We start from the raw sequence: 19611 nt of genomic DNA on the forward strand, positions 1-19611 counted from the left end.
GCTTTCAGGAATATATAATGAATCATCTGGGGAGTGTACAGTGTTTTATAAAATAAAATTATAATGTAGGGTATCTAAGAGATTCCACCACGCTGAAAATAGCAGTCAAAACTTGACTCTAAGACTACATTAAATGTTCATATAGCACCAGGAGAGAAGACAAAGAGACAAAATAAACTAGCAAAAAATTACTGGATAATTCCAGATCCTGGATTTCTGGCTTTGCATAGAGATGCTCTGCCTTCATCAGTAGAATAGTCTCAGATAGTGTTTTATAAAATAGATAACAATTTTTGCCTTACATTCCCCCTGGTTTGTAGGATCATTAAATTTAGTACCAGTCAGGTACTGAGGATAGATAACATTGAACACTTTTCTCTCCTTTTGCAACCTCAAAGTAAAATTAGAAATCCTTGTAATATTCCTTCTATTTTAATATTTAATTTTTATTCTACTTCAGCAATAATCCAGCTTTTAACAAAGAAGTGTTTGTGGACTTTATTGGTGCCCAGATCAAGACCCTGTCTTTTCTTGCATATATCATCAAATCTTACCAAGTAATAACAAACAAGCTTTCTTTTCCTTTTCTTTGTTGCATTTCTTTTTACTACATTATTTACATTTGACGGATATTTGTCCTGTTTGTTGTTAACACGACGTTTCGGCTGATATACCCTCCAGACTTCATCAGGTGTCTTGGGGAAATTTCGAACCTGGATTCTCATTCCTAAAGTATTTTTCAATGTTGTTGTTGTTAATATTGTTCAGGTCACTGCCTGGAATCGAGCTCGGAATCTTGGGGTTAGTAGCCCGCACTCTTAATCACTACACCATTGCCAGTGTTGGTGTGTTTATGTCCTCATAACTCAGTGGTTCGGCAAAAGAGACTGGAAGAATAAATACTAGGCTTCAAAAAAATAAGTCGTAGGGTCGATTTGTTCCAACTAAATAAACCAGCATGGCCACAGTCAAATGACTGAAACAGGTAAAATAATAAAAGAAAGCAAGAATTTAGAAACTGCCAGATAATGAAATAATTTACTTTTTATGATAGAACTCAAAGTAGATAAAGCTGTAAATAATAGTGTGTAATTATATATTGGGTTCAAAAACTCCTTTGGATTGTGAAAGTCTAGAGGTTGCCTGTGGCATTTAACTCTTTAGTATTCAGATGACTTGGCCAATCTATTACTTAATTCAAATTGTTTTGTACCCTTAACCCTTTCGTTACTATATTTCTGACCAAAATACACCTCTCATGAGTTTCAATTAAATTCTAAAAAAACATGGATTTAGACTAGTTTCATTAAACAACTGTAACTTTTTTTACTTATAAACATATTAATGTGATATTTGGAATATAATTAAAGAAAATGTTCTTAATCAATTCTATTGCATAACTTTTGTCTCAAAGTGACTCTAATTACAGGTAAATCCAGGTAAACTGAGCAAAAGGTAAAAATATAAAAGTTTTGTTTAAACATCATCATAGAAAATTAATCATCATCTAATATTTAATTGGGTATGCAACAAAATTTTTGATATAGAAGAACTGTGCACATCACTAGATTATCAGATGAATTTAATGCACAAAAGAACATGTATACCATAAAGGTGAAATAAACTGAAATACTGGAATCTACCGTAAGTTTGACTGAACTAAAAAATCGGTCAAAAAATGATATACGACCCTGGTTATGGTATGGAAGTGATAAATTCCAGACACATTGTACCCTAAGCCATGCTGACTAACATTGTTTTCCCTGTATAAAAACTAAATCCACAGCAGTACCCAGTATTTGCTTCACAAATTTTCCAAACTTTGATCCCCCATTTCGTGGGCTTTCCTGGTATATACTGTTTGTTTACATTCTGTGTAACAGTTTGTTTCAACAGTGATTGCTTCAAACAAGCATACTGAAAAAAATACTTTTACCCTTTGTATTCAAAAACTGTTGGAGTGATCTTTATATTTGTATTTGAAAATGTTACTAATAATGGCTCATTTGTTATATTTAAATACTCATAGGATCAAGTATCCCAGAATTCCCAGCAGTTGGTACAAGGACTGCTCGGTTTGTTTACACTGTGTCCGCCTGAAGTTGCTCATTTGCGCAAGGAACTATTGATTGCCGCACGTCACATACTCACCACTGATCTACGCAACAGTAAGTCACCTTTTCTTGGCTTTGTTTCTTTGCCTTTTTTTTTTCTGTATTGTAGCAGTTAGCTGGTAGAATTTTTATTCACTGACTCCCTCTGTATGCTTGTATGTATGTAAGAACCCTTATCTTGAAATATGGTTGTAAAATGAGCTATGTTGTACATTTCCAGTCTTCAGTGTAAAATGTGTCTGGCTATGGGGAACAGGAAAGGCATACTGTTGTAGAATTTCTGTCTGACTCCATGCAAGCACAGAAAAGTGAACATTAAACAATGGTGATGAGTGTTTGTGTGTACATATGTATATATCTTTGTATGTGTGTGTATATATGCATCTGTATGTATGTCTGTGTGTGTGTGTGTGTGTATATATATATATATAGATATATATATATAAGGTTAATCCAAACATAAAAACACAACAACGCAAGGACGTGGAACAAGTATTGTGTTATTGGATGCTCAGGGAAGGAAAGAAAGAAGGAGGACTTAATGTTTTGAGCGGAGCTCTTCGTCAGAAACATAGAAAAAGGAAAGATCCAAGGAATGGAAGATGGAGGAAAAAAAAATTGCCAACGATACACACGTGGTATGTACATACATGCATACATGCGTGCATGTATGTATGTATGTATGTACGTATGTATATATGCATGCATGGTGCAATGGGTAAATTGTTGCTGTTTTGTATTTTTAATTTCTTGCATGTGCATTGTTTGTTTTAGATTTTGTTGACTACACAGTATAGTAGGGTCAGCTGGGAACCATCTTTGAGAAAAGCAGCAGCATGACGCAATTCACTCTGCCAGAAATTTGGAAATGACATGCTATACTGCTTGGCATTCATGCTGGAAGCTCCAATACAAACATTTCAGAGTGTTTGGGTGTCAATCTGAGGATAGTGCAGAGAATTCGGAAAGAGTTGGATAAGTCTGATGGTGATTACGATGGTACAGCAGCTTAGAAAACTCACTCTGATTGTTCTGATAAGAAAAGAACTCCTGCATTTGTTGGTGATATCCAGACCATGATTGACAACGATCCTGCCAACTCAATCAGGTCCATCGCCAGGGACATGGGAGTATCTGAGTTCCTTGTCAGGAAGGTAGTGCATGAAGACATTTGATATTCCTCATACAATTTTTATCTCAAGCTATCAAGGACAAGAAGAACGACTGCACTACAAAGCTTTTGAACAAACTCAAGCATCCCTTCCAATTGAACACACTTCGGTTTTTCTCAGTCAAGAAAAATTTCTACCAGGATCAGATGGTGAACATACAGAACAGCTGTTGGCTTGCTGTGTCCCTGAAACATGTACTTGTCATGCTACGATTTCATGGGTGCCATTTACTTGACACCAGCAACGGTCCACTTGTCCATGCTTGCATGGGTCAGACAATTTGGTGAGAGAAATATTCTATGGCTAGATGCCCTTCCTGTTACCAACCGTCACTTGTTTCCAAGTAGGATAATTTTTTCCTCATGACCAGGCATGTTTTTCCACAGAAGTCTGTAAATGATCAGCCTTGCTTGCATGTGATAATGCTCATTTGCAGCCTAAAAATGGTGTCTGGACAAGGGCATACACAAATGTACGTGCATGCATACCTGTATGCACAGGTAGCGTGTTTCAGCTTCTGTATATCAAATCCACTTGCAAGGCTTTGGTTGACCTGGGGCTTTAGTAGAAGACATTTGCTCGAGGTGTCTTATGAGGGATGGAACCGAAGACCATATGGTTGGGAATCAAGCTTCTTAATCTCACTGCAAGTGAAGGCGTGTGGCTTAGTGGTGAGGATATTCTGTGCATGATCGTAAGGTCATGAATTCAATTCCTGGTGAAGCGTTGTGTCCTTGAGCAAGACGCTTTATTTCCCATTGCTCCAGTTCACTCATCTGGCAAAAATGAGTTTACCTGTATTTCAAAGGACTGACCTTGTTACATTCTGTGTCATGCTGAATTTGATTAAGAACTATATTGAGGATACAAGTGTCTGTGGAGTGTTCAGTCACTTGCACATTAATTTCATGAGCAGGCTGTTCTGTTGATTGGACCAACTGAAACCCCTTGTCGTCTTAATTGACAGGGTGCCAGTTAATCTTGCAGCTATACCTGTGTCTAATTGTTGTGTTTTAACTGTTTATCCTTTCTGACACCAACTACCAAAACATTTTACTATTTGTTTTTTCTTCCAGAATTTGTTCCCTGTATTGAAAAAATGTTTCAGGAGAATGTAGTGATCGGCAGTGGTTGGACAGCACAAGAATCTCACAGGTTTGTATAGTTTGACTTACTGTAAAAACTTTTCTCATTTTGTACTGTTCAGAGCAGTGATTCTCAACTAGGGCCCAAATGACCCTTGAGAGTCCATATAAGATTTGCTGTTAAGGTTTATGTGCCATGAACTGGTTATACTTCTACAATACACAAAATGTTTTAATAATTTTTTATACAATTCTTAATAATATTTAATTATAAAAATATGACATTGAAGTCTGTGTGAGTCTCATCATCATCATCATCATTTAACAACTGCTTTCCATGGTGATATGGGTTGGGCAGTATAACAGGAGCTGGCTAAGCAGAAGACTGCACTAGGCTTCAGTGTTTGTTTTGGCATGATTTTTATGGCTGGATATCCTTCCTAACATCAACCACTCTACAGAGTAGATTGAGTGCTTTTTATATGGCACCAGCATGACCAAGGTCAGTTTTGGCATGGTTTTTGCACCTGGATGCCCTCCCAAATGCCAACCACTTTACAGTGTGGACTAGGAATAGGCAGAAATGGTTGAGAACCACTGGTTTAGAGAAATGAAGTGCTATGGAACGTAGCACTACTATTAGTGTCTGTTTTTCCCTCTTCTATTTCAAAAATGATTTATTTTCTCTTTGTTATTTCAGGCCACTTGCTTATAGCACTTTAGCTGACTTGATTCACCACGTGCGCCAAAATCTGCCCCTTAATGATCTCTCTTTGGCGGTGAATGTTTTTGCCAAGAACGTACATGATGAGTCCCTGCCAAGCAGTATACAGACGATGTCCTGCAAACTGCTTCTCAATCTTGTGGAATGCATTCGGACCAAGAGCGATCAAGAGAGTGGCAATGTAAGCCCCCACTTTTCTTCTCTTTGTCATATAATACACTTTATAATATATAGCTGCAAATGAACAGAAATCTCGTTAACTAGATTATTAAATTTACTTCCCCAGGGAACTTATTTTTCTCTTGGATTGATTGAGTCATTAAGAGCTGAATGTTATTGTTTAACCCCAAGTAAGGCTTGACTGAGTAGTTTTATTATCATAGAAATTCTGTTTTAGTCATACTGTTTCTTGGATTATATTAATTAATGTGTCCTCCTTTTTAAGAATATAGCATGTAATTTAGGGAGATTTGATTGCTATCTCAAGCAGCGAATTTGCATAGTTGTTAGAGTATCAGATGAAATGCTTTGCTGCATTTATTCCAGCTTCTTGAGTTCTGAGTTCAAATCCTGCCAAGATCAACTTTGCCTTTCATCTTTCCTGCCCAGATGACTAAAATGGTGACGCCTTGGAATATTTTTTAAAGCTTTACATTCTGAGTTCAAATACCCCATTCTTATCGGTTTACATGGTCTGAACTCATTGCAAAGAAATCAAATCTAAAAGAACAGGCAAAAAAAAATTGATATTTGGATTTTACTTGAAATGTAATTAAAAACTGAGATTGTAACATCTTGAATTTCAAGCAAAAAGAAAAAAAAACTTTATTGTCTTAAATTTAAACTTCAGTTTAAATCCTTAGGATCTTGGTTATGAATAGATCTGAGTTTTTATTTATTTGTAAATTTTAAATAAAGGAAATGTAAAGTTTAAATTTGAATTGAATTTCCCTTCTCTAGTGGAGACAATTTTTCTGCTTGACATGATTCTTATGAAGAAACTGGCTGTACATTGTCCTTGATAATGTTTGTAGTAATGTGATTCTCCACAAATCACAACATTCATCATCATCATTGTCATTTAGCATCTGCTTTCTATGTTGGCATAGGTTGGACAGTTTGAGGTCAGGCAAGCTGAAACTGCACCAGGCTCCAGTCTGACCTGGCAAGATTTCTGCAGCTGGATGCCCTTCTTAATGCCAACTACACCGAGAGTGTAGTAAGTGCTTTTTACATGCCTGCCTTTCATTTTCAGGAATTGCTCTGTATTATCCAATGTTTCTTTGTTACTTTAAATACAGTAAAGTGTGATTTGAGAGGGGATTCAGCTTGCTATTTCTAGCAGTTTTAGTGACCATGTAGAGAATCTTTCAGTAGCTCATGTCAACCTTGTATTGTTATAATGTTTTACTTTTGTTTTTCTTTTTCAAACATACAGGGCCGTGAATTGTTTATGAGAATGTTGGAGGTTTTTGTTTTAAAATTTAAAACAATTACCAAAATTCAGCTTCCACAGATCCTCCAGAAATGGTAAGAACATCAGTTTTGCTTACATGCTTCTTCATCATTCTTTGTGGGTGTTAAATTTCATATAGTGGCAAGCAGGCAAAACCGTTAGCACATTGGGCAAAATGTTTAGAAATATTTCTTTCAGCTCTTTCTGTTTTGAGTTCAAATACTGCTCTGGTTAACTCTGCCTTTCAGTACTTCATGATTGATAAAATAAATTAGCAGTCAAGTACTGGGGTCAATGTAATCTCATGATGGATGCCTACTAATCAGCCTTGACTCACTGATTTTCTTCTGAATGGTGGAGTACCTAAAGTACCAATGTTGAAGAAATACAATACAAAATTTTGAATCTCGTTGAGGCAAGTGAAAATCAAATCAAATCAAAACAAATCAAAATAGATGAACATCAATGGAATTTGTATCTTTGTGGTACCAGTGCCGGTGGCACGTGGCACACAAGAAAACCATCCGAACGTGGTCGTAGCCAGTACCGCATCGACTGGCCTCCGTGCTGTGGGCACGTAACAAACACCATCCGATCGTGGCCGTTTGCCAGCCTCATCTGGCACCTGTGTCGGTGGCACATAAAAACACCATCCGAGCGTGGCCGTCTGCCAGCCTCGTCTGGCACCTGTGTCGGTGGCACATAAAAAACACCATCCGAGCGTGGCCGTTTGCCAGCCTCGTCTGGCACCTGTGTCGGTGGCACATAAAATCACCCACTACACTCTCGGAGTGGTTGGCGTTAGGAAGGGCATCCAGCTGTAGAAACACTGCCAGATCTGACTGGACTGGTGCAGCTTTCGGGCTCCCCAGACCCCAGTTGAACCTTCCAACCCATGCTAGCATGGAAAGCGGACGTTAAATGATGATGATGATGATGATTATTACCTGTAACAGAGTGGAATTGATTCCTTTTATTCTAATTTTCAGTATTGTGATTCATGTATTGAAACTTTAACTTTATCCTGTTGCACTGAGATTAAACATCATCAATGTGATAATGTCCATTTTTCTAAGCTTCTCAGAGTTGAACAGGATTTAGACAGTTTGACCAGGTCTGGTATGCCGAGGGGCTGCACCAGATTCCAGTCTGATTTGGCATGGTTTCTATGGCTGGATGCTCTTCTTAACGCCATAATTAGAATGTATGTGTGTATGTATGTATGTTTATGCCCTTACACTGTAAAAGCATTCATGGTAAGAGGGAGATTATGGAGAATAGAAGATATAATGTACTATCAGTATGCTGTATCACTTTGTATTATGAGTAGCAACTAAAAGAGTTGGTGTCAAGAATGGCAACTTACCCAGAAATATTCTCTAAAAGTCCTGTCCAACTCTTGGAAACTTAGAAGAGTGGACATTATAACATCAATGATAAGTATACATACACAATATATATATATATATATCATCAAGATATATATTTATATATATCATGTACACTCTAGTGTCTGCCTTGGCATGAATTGCAACACCTGGATACCCTTCTTAATGCTAACCACTTAATGTGTACTGTGTGCTTTTTTCATGCCAGAAGTAATGGTGAGGTTACTATGCATTTTGCAGAAGTACACTCTTTGAGTGGAGGCAGCTTTATGCTAAGAGACAAGCGGTTAAAGTATGGTATATATACTTATGCATGTATGTATACGCATACATATGCATATGGATGCATGATATATATCATCATCATCATCGTGTAACATCTGTTTTCCATGCTAGCATATATATATATATAGGGTAAAAATTAATTAATAATTTTATCAAGTAGTCAGCAAGTTAAAAAAACCTTTTTAGGTGAATTATAGAAAATATTCTATAATTATATACATAATTATAATCAGGGGTCAGCTAATTGCCTCGCCACATACTGAATTAGAAATAGACACTGTCTTTTCAACTATCATAAAAATCTCCGAGACAATAGCACTTTTTTATGCAGGCAAAAAGAAAAATGATGAATCCACATGACTTTGGTTAATCACAGACGCGTTTCGAATTTAAAGTAAATTATATTTACCTATTATTCTCCTCCGTGTGATACTCCAAGTTATAAATTTGCAAATGTTAGGGTTAAATATGTATGCAATCAAGTGTCATCACATAACTAATATTCGACCTCACTCATATTTATGCTTGTATGTATATGCATACTTATTCATATGGATGCATGAGATACATATATATGTGTGGGAGCTATATATTTCTAATCATACCTATTCTATTTGTTGTAGTCGACAGAGTCAGCTGAATGCAGAGAAGTGTGCAGCAGATAGCAATGCCAAACCAGATGTAAAGACTCCAGAAATTACAACAGTTGATGTAAAACCAATTCTTCTGGAAATGAAAGAAAAAGAGGAGAAGGTAGGAGAAATGCATTTGTCTCTTTGAAGATTGTTTAGAAGGGAGCTATTTATATGCCAATTTAAAAGACGGAGGTCTCATGGCAAAGAGCATCAGAAATCTGTGATAAAAATATCTTTGGGATCAAATTTGTCTGTTACTTGTGTCACTGAGGACAGCAGTAGATCTCCTCTATTTCCCATACAGTGTTATCTGTATAACTAAAATGCCTATACACTCCACCTAAACAACTTTCCAGGCAGTTTGGCATCAACATTCATCATTCACCCATACAGTTTATCCACCTCTTGGTGAGCTGGTAGAATCGTTAGCACGCTGGGCGAAATGCGTAGCCGTATTTCGTCTACCACTACGTCCTGGGTTCAAATTCCGCCGAGGTCGACTTAGCCTTTCATCCTCTCGGGGTCGATAAATTAAGTACCAGTTGCGCATTGGGGTCGATATAATCGACTTAATCCATTTGTCTGTCCTTGTTTGTCCCCTCTGTGTTTAGCCCCTTGTGGGTAATAAAGAAATAGGTATCCATCATGCTCCCACCTCTATCCTTTCTAGTGCTGGTGCCATAGTACAAAGCATGCAGCTATGTCTTGTCAAAGATACAAGAACCTCCTTAATGCTGATATCACAAATAAAAATATAAAAAAACAACCTCATTTTACACTTGTAGCAGCTGGAATATTCCAAACTGCATGTTTGGTTTCAGTGATGAGTGAGTCTAATGTACTTCCAGCTGGTGGATACATACATGTACACACATACTCATGTATTCGTTTATGCATACATACAGTGTCCCCCAACTGGCTCCTGTGCTGGTGGCACGTAAAAAGCATCAGTCAAACATGGTCAATATCAGTGCTGCCCGACTGGAGTGGTTGGTGTTAGGAAGGGCATCCAGCTGTAGAAACATTGCCAGATCAGATTGGTGCCTGGTGCAGCCTACTGATTTGCCAGACCTCAGTCAAACTGTCCAATCCATGCCAGCATGGAAAACTGACATTAAACGATGATGATGATGATGATTATACATGTACATCATCATTTAGCATCCATTGTCCACGCTGGCATGGGTTAGATGGTTTGATCAGGTCTGCACCAGACTCCAGTCTGATTTGGCATGGTTTCTACAGCTGGATGCCCTTTCTAGCACCAACCACTCTGAGAGTATAGCAGGTGCTTTTTACATGCCATCAGCGTGGATGCCATTGATCTGACACTAGCATCAGCCATATATATCATCATCATCATCATTTAATGTCCATTGTCCATGCTGGCATGGGTTAGACAGTTTGACTGGGGCTGGTATATTGGAAGGCTGCACCAAACTCCAGTCTGATATGTCATGGTTTTCTATGGCTGGACACCCTTCCTAATGCCAACCACTCTGCTATCTGAAATGATCCTTGACCAACTAATGCTAGCAGGGAAAAGCTACTCTTAAATGAATATAGAATAGCAGTTGAAAGTAAACCAAGTACACTGCCCAGTTTAATACCACCACTTCCAGGGTTTACTCTATTACAATATTCAGACGAAATCTTCAGTTTCCTTCTAACCATGTTTTGTCAGTAGATAGACTGATCTTCAGCAGTATCAGGCTTGCTGGCATATGATGGCCGGAAAATGTCATATGTACTAGCTTCTCCCAACACGACCATAGTAAAACAATAACAAGAAACATTTTAGTGAATGTGCTGTTAATCATCACTCATTGTCTCTTTCTTTTCTCTCTTACAGACTGCTCGGTTTGGGGTGTCCGCAACTCCGTACACAACATATTCTGTGGCGGACTGCCGAAGTCTTGTGAAGACGTTAGTGTGTGGCGTAAAGACTATAACCTGGGGTTTAATAGCATGTAAAGGAGGACCAGATTTAAACAAACAGTTCCTGCCTAAAGAGATCTTGGTTTTCATCCGCCTTGTGCGTTATGCATTGCAGGCTCTGGATATTTATACAGTGAATCTCTCGTCTACAGGACAGGCCATGGTCAGACCGGCTGTGTAAGTTATCATTTCAGGCATTTGGCCATCTTCATTGTTTTTTTCTCTCTCTTTCTTTCAATTTTATTTTTTCAGCTATTAGAATGTCATACATGCACTCCTTGTGCATTTGACAGACATATACATACACATTTTCACATGCATTGGCTCAGTCATTTATGCTTCATTTGTAAAGGCGTTTGGCTTAGTGGTTAGGGTATTCGGCTCACAATCATATGGCCATGAGTTCAATTCCTGGCAGCACGTTGTGTCCTTGAGCAAGACACTTTATTTTACATCGCTCCAGTCCACTCAGCTGACAAAAATGAGTTGTACCTGTATTTCAAATGGCCAGCCATGTCACATTCTGTGTCGCACTGAATCTCCCTGAGAACTACACTAAGGGTACGTGTGTCTGGAGTACTCAGCCACTTGCATGTTAATTTCATGAGCAGGCTGTTTTGTTGTTCGGATCAACTCGAATCCTTGTTGATATTAACTGACAGTGTGCCAGTTTGTTACACTCACTCATACACATACACACTGTCACATGCTTACAAATATACACAGTCAAGATTATCCCACTTTTCTTTGTTCCGTGATACAGTGTTTGTAAATTTTTTACTTTAGTTCTTCCCTGTTCTCAGCAACGTCTTCTTTTTTACAGAGGTCAAAGTGTCAGGACAAAAGAAGAGAAAGAAGTACTTGAACACTTTGCTGGTGTGGTAAGTAATATAATTCATGGACATACAGTAATCCCTTGCCATGTCGCAGTTCACCGATCGTGGTTTATTATTTAAGCTTACATCATTTCCTCCTGGTGTTGTTTTGTATTTATAATAAGATAAATATATACAAATTATAAAAATAATAAAAAAAACATACAGTACAATACTGTTTCTACTTTGCTGATTTTCACCTATTGCAGGGTGTTTTGGAATGTAACACCCACGATAGTCGAGGGATTACTATATACATACACACACACGCACACATGCAATAAGAGTTACTATACTTCTTGCTGTGAAGGTGCATGGCTCTGATTAGAGTGTCAGGCTTACAATCATGTGGTAGTGAGTTTGATTTCTGGACAGGGCTGTGTGTTGTGTTCTTGAGCAAGAGACTTTATTTCATGTTGCGCCAGTTCACTCAGCCGTAGAAATGAGTTGCAACATCACTGTTGCCAAGCTGTATTGGCCTTTGTCTTTCCCTTGAATAACATCAGTGGTGTGGAGAAGGGAGGCTTGTATGCATGGACGACTGCTGGTCTTCCACAAACCACCTTTCCTGGATTTGTGCCTCAGAGTGGAACTTTCTAGGGACAATCCCATGGTCATTCATGACTGAAAGGAGTCTTGTCTCCTCTCTCTGAAGCTTTTCTCTCTTTTTATTGCTGTCCTCAAGTATTTGTACTTTTTCTTTGCAGTTTACAATGATGAATCCACAGACATTCAAAGAAATCTTTTCTATCACAATAGAGGTGAGGACCATTATCATTTTTTTTTTTGTTTTAATTTTGATTTTCACTTCCCATTGATTTCTCCATTAGGTTTTGCTGTTGTTGTTTAGCTCCGAGTTAACCCTGATTGAGAAACTATGATCAAAAGTGTTCTAGATGTGGCCATCATGTCTTTTTATATATCCAGGATTACATTATCCATTGTTTCTTTCTTCTTTTAAAACGCTTGTAAAGGAAGTTTGGTTGCTACTTCTAGCATGTTGCATGATTGCATAGAAACCTTCGTGTTGGAAAGATTCTACATTACTTTTAGATATCAAACCAGATCTCGATTTTCTTGAGTATCTCTCCTGGTAAACACACATCCTCTACATAGCAAAGACTGCATTTCAGCAACTAGTCTTTCTCTTCAGAACCAGGAAACACTAAAACCCTCAGCAACTATTAACCCTCTATGAAGGTAATGTGAGAACCACTGTGGAGTACTGCTCCCACATCTGGACAGTATAGCACTGTCCAAGATGCTAGAATGCATTCAAAGAAAGAACACCTGACTGGTTGACATGAAACCCATCATCAACACACTCCAACCTTTCTCCATCTGACTCACTGTCTCTTCTCTCTGCTTTTTCTATCACTGCTACTACAATGGCTTCCATTTCTTGAAGCTAAATAATGTCATGTCACCCTAACTGAACCGCTCCTGATTCACTCATCCTCTTTTCCTTTTCTACCATATTGTGTTCACCTTTCCATGCTCCTTATTAACCAATATTCCGTTGTGCTTTCTTCCCAGAAAGTAACCATTTGAACTTCCTCTCTGTACATGTTTTCTGTTACAGTCATTGACTTGCAGCTGTTCAAGACAAACATCCATATCAACCTACACCAGTCATGGTCCCTTCCTCTAACCCAAACCAATAAAAATGCATGATAGACATGCAATACATACCCATCTCCTTGTCACCACCATCCCCTAATGGATGGAGTAGCAGTTTCATAACATTGCTAGTTAAATTGTTGTGGTTTTATGGTTTAGTCCAAGTAGGAAGGTCATCAGCCATAATCTTTTTTTTTCCCTTTTATTGACTCTGACGTTGCTAGGAGAACCACTCTGCTGGGTGGTTGATGTTAGGAAGGGCATCCAGCCATAGAGACCATGCCAAAACAGACACAGAAGTCTGGTGCAGGCTCCTGCTTGGCCAGCTCCTGTTAAACTGTCCAACCAATAATGATGATGAACCCATGCCAGCTTGGACAACAGATGTTGATGATGATGATGATGAGAGAGAGTTATCCCAAGACCAGAAAATGTTTGCACTGGGGTAGACTCTGCTAAAGTTATTGAATGATCAGATGGTGATATCAAACATAGCGATGCATTAAATGAACTTCAAGTCAGCTCTGATGATACAAGCCTATGAACTGAAACTATTCCAGCTGTGACCATCCCAGCTTTTATTCAATCATAGTATATCTAAGACTGTGTTATCCAATGTACCTTTCATTACTATTGTATAATCTGCATTCAGGTTGATGGACTAAGTCTCTACAGTTGACACCAGGGGTGAACCCAAGGTGGGGGCCTGAGGTGCACATGCCCCCCTCAAGAAAAGAAGTGCACCCTTCTAAATAATGTTATTACACCCTTTTCTCCTGGAATTGTATTCCCTTCTGACCTTGTGCCCTCCCTTCAAAAAATTCCTAGGACCAGCCCTGTACACAGTGCACTGCTAATCACAGAAAATGAACTCCCAATCTTTCAGTTGGTTGTCTGACATTCTATCAACTCAACCATCTGAAACTGCCATAGTCATGTGATCCTACCAACATATGAGTTACAAAGGAGCTTCTTTATGATCACTCCACACTCTACTACCTTAAATGGGTAAGGGGATGTTAGGTGATAGGGGTGGTCAAGTCTGGAATAGTTTTTCCCCCTCTCTCAAATGCATTCTCACTCATTTGAGGGGGCTTTTTCCTTTTCCTTTCACTAGGGCTATTGTCATGTAAAAATAAACATCCAATACATTCTATAAAGTGATTGACATTAAGAAAGAGCATCTGGCTGTAGAAGCCATACCAAAGCTGGAACCAGACACAGCATCTTGTTAGACCTTGTCAAACTGTCCAAATCATGCCAACATGGAAAACAAATGATGATGATGATGATGTCTGCTGGATCAGCTTGACATGGAGGGAAACAACAACAATAGGCATACAGAAAAAGTCTGGATCAATCTTAACATAAAGCACTGTATAGTTGAGTACACTGTACTGTCTTCTACCAGAAGGAGACATTGTGTATCTGGAGCATTGTCCTAATAACATTCATGTTTCTATTCCCGTTACACTTCATTCATGTATTTCATTTTATATTTCCAGTACATGGTTGACCGTATCCATAACAATTATGCACTCCAGGTAAGATATTCATTGTAAATCTTGTGTGTGTGTACTGAAGTTGTTTTAACCCTTGGCATTTAAACCAGTCATGTCTGGCCAAAATATTCTGCTTGTTTGACGATCAAACCAGACAGATTCAGTCTCTCACACCTACCTTACAATATCATTCGAAAAATTAACAATCACATTATTGAAATCTAACTTCAAGTTATTGTAAGACAAAGTCATTTCCACTTAAAAACTGTGAAATTTTCAATATATGATTTTTTTTTTCAATGATTGAAATGGTGATTGATTTATTGTTATGGCTTCAGCAATTAGTGATTCTGACTTTGTCCTCAAAGATTTACAAAAATGTAGAAGAAATTAATAGTAGCTTGTCTTTGGATGAATCAGATATAGATGTTTCTGAATTTTCATCTGATGAGGAAGAGTATTTTGATAGCTAAACTGATGCTTTTCAGGACATCATTCAAAACATTATGGAAACATGGTTAAACACTACAACACTAAGACACCTTCCTGATTTTATTGAAAATACATAATTATTTCAAGTCTGCTTGTAAGAAATTTACAAAGTTACAAATATTGTTGACATCCTCTGTCTTGAGTATGATTAATTCAAGACAATGTGAATAAATAAGCATTACATTACATGACTAGAGACTGAGACCATTGGCGATATGCTGTGCTTGAGAAGACCCATCAAGCCAAGTGAAATTGTAGTCGTGACCAATGCTGGCATCATGTAACTTTCACCATTCGAGTGTTGGGCCTCATGGAGGCAATGTGGCCGATGCCAGTGGCACTTAAAAATACCCATTACACTCTTGGAGTGGTTGGAGTTAGGAAGGGCATCCAGCCAGAGAAATCATGCCAAATCAGACTGGAGTCAGGTGCAGCCCCTCAGCCCTGGTCAAACCATCCACCTCGTGTCAGCATGAACATTGGATGTTAAATGATGATGATGATTTAACATAGTAATCTAAATGCTAATGGCTTAACAGATCTGGGATATGATCTTCTCATCTATAACAAATTGACCTCTACAGGCAAAGAACTTGTGAAAATCCACAAGAGAAAAGAGAATACTTAGTGATGTTGAGGAAGTAGGAAGACAATTGTGACTGTTACACTGTGAAATTGAACCTTGTTTGTGACATGGCTGGTCATTGGTGAAAGAGACCAGTTATTAAGGAGAGGGTGTAGGTTTCTATGATTTCTGCGTGTTGTCTCACAAGTATTACTGTAACCCTGCAGTTCAACAACATACGAACACTCAGAGCAAGAATTCAAACAGTTCAATATGGAAATGGGTGGGGAGAAAAATTATTGGTTAATCAGGCATTGGAGATAGTGTAACTAGGTTGTCAGAGAAAGATAAACATCCATAATGGATTCTTCAAGCTAGAAAATTGATGAGAGATATGTTTTCTGTGCTGGTTTGTGTTGCTGTGTTTATTTCTGTATGTTGGTGTATTTTCTTAGTGTGCGTATATGTCCCTGAATGCAAATGTGTAAGTGTATATACATTCCTGAGCAGTCAGTGTGTGTTAATATACAGACGAGACTATTTAGTTATGTGTGTGTACTTATGACTACAAATGTGTTTGTGTATATGCATGTGTGTTCCTGAGTGCAAATGTGTTTCTGTCTGTGTATGTATTTGTATACCAGGATGTGTTTCTCTGTGAGTTTGTGTGCTTGTATATGAATGTATTAACTTCCCTCTACATTATTCCTCTCTTTGAGAAAATAACCCTACAAATCTATTGTTATACTTCCAGATCATAGCCAACAGTTTCTTGGCTAATAACACCACCTCAGCAACATTTGCTACCATTTTGGTGGAATTCCTGCTTGCTAGAATGGAAGAAATGGGATGTAAGTACCTTTCTTTCTCCTTTCACACACTCTCCACCCCCGTTGTATACATATACACATGCACACACACACATCTCTTCCTCTTCAAAACAACACCATATTAGATGATGGAGTGGCAGGAATGATAACACATTTGTTAAAATGATTACTTCACTGCTATTGTATATTGTTTTATTTTTTAAGGCATGAAAGCTGCAACTTCTCATATTGTGTCCTCCCCCCAACTTCCACACTCTTTGTCTGTTTAATGCTGCATTCTGTAATTTGTTGAAATTGTTTTCCAGCTTCAAATACTGAAAGATCAAATTTGTATCTGAAATTATTTAAATTGGTGTTTGGATCAGTATCTTTGTTTGCGGCTGAAAATGAGCAAATGCTGAAGGTATGTTGCAGATTCAAATACTGAAGATATATTATATATTCAAATACTTGTTGTTAAGATGATAATGAATTGGCAGAGTCATTAGAGTCTTTGAATAGATTGGCAGAGTCATTGGTTGGATTCAACAATGTCATAGAGTCAATGGATGAATGTGGCAGAGTCAGTAGAGTTGATGGATAGAATACCTCACTGTAATTTGTTCAAACTTTCTGCATTCTGAGTTCAAATCCAGCTGAAGTCAGCTTCACATTTCACCCTTTTGGTCAGTGAAAACATACTGGTTGAGGGCAGTAGATTGGTAGAACTGCTGGAGGGATGGGCAAAATGCTTTGCAGTATCTGTTCCAGCTCTTTGCATCTTGACAGCAATGCATCTAACAAGACTGTTAGCCATCACTTTTTTTGTTAATTACTTGTCTTGAAAGTAAAGAAACAAAACACTATTTTTTTAAATGCATTATAGTATTTATCTGTGTTTAAGCTTTGACATGTTTGACATAGCATTTCAACCCTTCAAGACTGACAAACGAAATACAAGGGATATCCTGTGATCAATTTGATTGATTATAAAGTATCCTGTCTTCTCTCTAAAATAGTTGACCATGTGTCGATGAAAATAAAATAAACATCTTTAAGAAAATACAGTTTGGCACCAAACTGTTGGTTCGAGTTGGCAGCGTTTCTCTTGTATAAGCATCAGTGGTCTGGAGAGAAGAGACATTCCTGCTTTTCTTCTCAAAACATGTTGCCTTGACCTGCTCATATAAGAGTCAACAAAATACAAGATGACATATGATATGGTGTTATCATTCCTGCCACTCCATCATCTAATATTTTGAGTCCAAATCCTATCAGATTTAACTTTACCTGTTATACTTCCAGAGGTGGATCGAACAAAATACCAGCTGCAGACTCAAGTTGCTTTAAATGACAATATCTACTCCCCAAAATCTTTAGGCTCCTGCCGGTATTAGAAACCATCATCATCAAAAGCAGTAAGCTGGCAGAATCATTAAGCATGCTGGACAAAATGCTTATTCCATTCATCTCTATATTCTGAGTTCAAATTCCACCAATATTGACTTTACCTTTTGTCCTTTCAGTGCTGATGAAATAAATACCAGCTGAGCTCTGAGGTCAATGTAATCAACTAGCAACCCCACCCCATAAGTTTCAGACATTGTACCTATAGTAGAAAGGATTATGCTTATTATTAATGTGGATTGGTAGCATTATATGTTTGGGATCTGTACATTCTGTGTTCAAATCCCAACAAGGTTGACTTTGCCTGTCTTCCTTCTGGGGTTGATAAAGTGCCACTCAAGTAATGGGGTTGATAACATTGACTAATCCTATCATCATCATCATCATCATCTAACATCTGTCTTCCAAACCTCAGCCCCTTCTGTTAATGTTTTATTTTCTCTCCTTTAGTCAGGAGGAAGATGGCAAGCTAGCAAAATTGTTAGCCCATTAGACAAAATGCTTAGTGGTATTTCTTCTGGCTGTTTATGTTTTGAGGTCAACTTTGCCTTTCATCCCGTCACATTCAATAAAAATAAAGTACCAGTCACATATTAAAGCTGATGTAAGCAACTTGCCCCCTCTCCTCAAAAGATAAATTGCTTGCCTTGAACCCTGCACTGGATCAGCATCATGTTCAGTGACTGTTGTTATCTCAAGCACTTTTTACGCTGTGGAAACCGAGAAACCAGCCTTAACTCTTTCAAGTTGGAAGGTACAAATAAAGTACCACTTATTTGTATCAGTTTAATGAGTGGTGGTATGTAATTCGTACGGAAACTTAAAATTCTGTTTGCTGAATGGTTGCACAGAAAACGTACTGCTTCATCTATCAGCCAATCAGAAGCTACCCTTACATCTGGCAACAATTTCTGCGACACAAACGGAATATTTTCTCAGTTGAATCCATTTTGTGCCAAAGGTCAGTCGATGGAAAAACAAGAAAATTTTTGCCCTTCTAGAGTTTTTTTAGCCTATCTATCTCTCCCCTGAAAGACTCCAAGAGTCCAAGGGCTTGAGAAAAATCAGGTGGAAATGTCAGTAGCCTTGACCTCGACAGGCTCTTGATGAGGAAGGATTTAATGGTTAATGTGAGTGGAGTGAAGAAGGTAATGATAGGTTAGGATTAGACAGGATTGGCTGGAGGTGGTGATATTAATTTGTCCCAATTATTGATGTGTTTTTTTTTTTTTTGGTCAGCCTCACCTACATACCATCGTCAACCGTTCCATGTCATTGGCGATGACTGCAAAAGAACCATACAACTATTTCCTCCTGTTACGGACTCTGTTCCGCTCTATTGGAGGAGGAAGTCATGACATGCTTTATCAAGAGTTTCTGCCATTATTGCCAAATTTGCTCCAAGGTAAGTGAATGCTATTGTTGTTTAATCCCAAGTCAATCCTGATTCAACAAATATGGTCTGAGATATTCCATGTGTAAGCATTATATCATGCAGTATTATATTATGCAGTAGTATGTGATATCCTTGATACTGTATGATA

General features: G+C 38.1%; 1 protein-coding gene across 1 annotated transcript in view; it reads left to right on the forward strand.

The window, feature by feature from the left end:
- The window catches only part of LOC115216407 (transformation/transcription domain-associated protein-like), a 129253-nt gene that overhangs the window by 18940 nt on the left and 90702 nt on the right, over positions 1-19611 (forward strand). Inside the window, exons 9-21 of the mRNA XM_029785717.2 lie at positions 461-557; positions 2030-2168; positions 4363-4441; positions 5072-5276; positions 6534-6625; positions 8848-8977; positions 10712-10974; positions 11621-11678; positions 12380-12433; positions 14798-14836; positions 16606-16702; positions 16987-17084; positions 19307-19472. Of these exons, the coding sequence (XP_029641577.1) occupies positions 461-557; positions 2030-2168; positions 4363-4441; positions 5072-5276; positions 6534-6625; positions 8848-8977; positions 10712-10974; positions 11621-11678; positions 12380-12433; positions 14798-14836; positions 16606-16702; positions 16987-17084; positions 19307-19472 (1517 nt within the window). The remainder of the gene's footprint in view (positions 1-460; positions 558-2029; positions 2169-4362; positions 4442-5071; positions 5277-6533; positions 6626-8847; positions 8978-10711; positions 10975-11620; positions 11679-12379; positions 12434-14797; positions 14837-16605; positions 16703-16986; positions 17085-19306; positions 19473-19611) is intronic.

The sequence above is a fragment of the Octopus sinensis genome, linkage group LG10 (genome assembly GCF_006345805.1).
Source record: "Octopus sinensis linkage group LG10, ASM634580v1, whole genome shotgun sequence".
Taxonomy (NCBI): domain Eukaryota; kingdom Metazoa; phylum Mollusca; class Cephalopoda; order Octopoda; family Octopodidae; genus Octopus; species Octopus sinensis.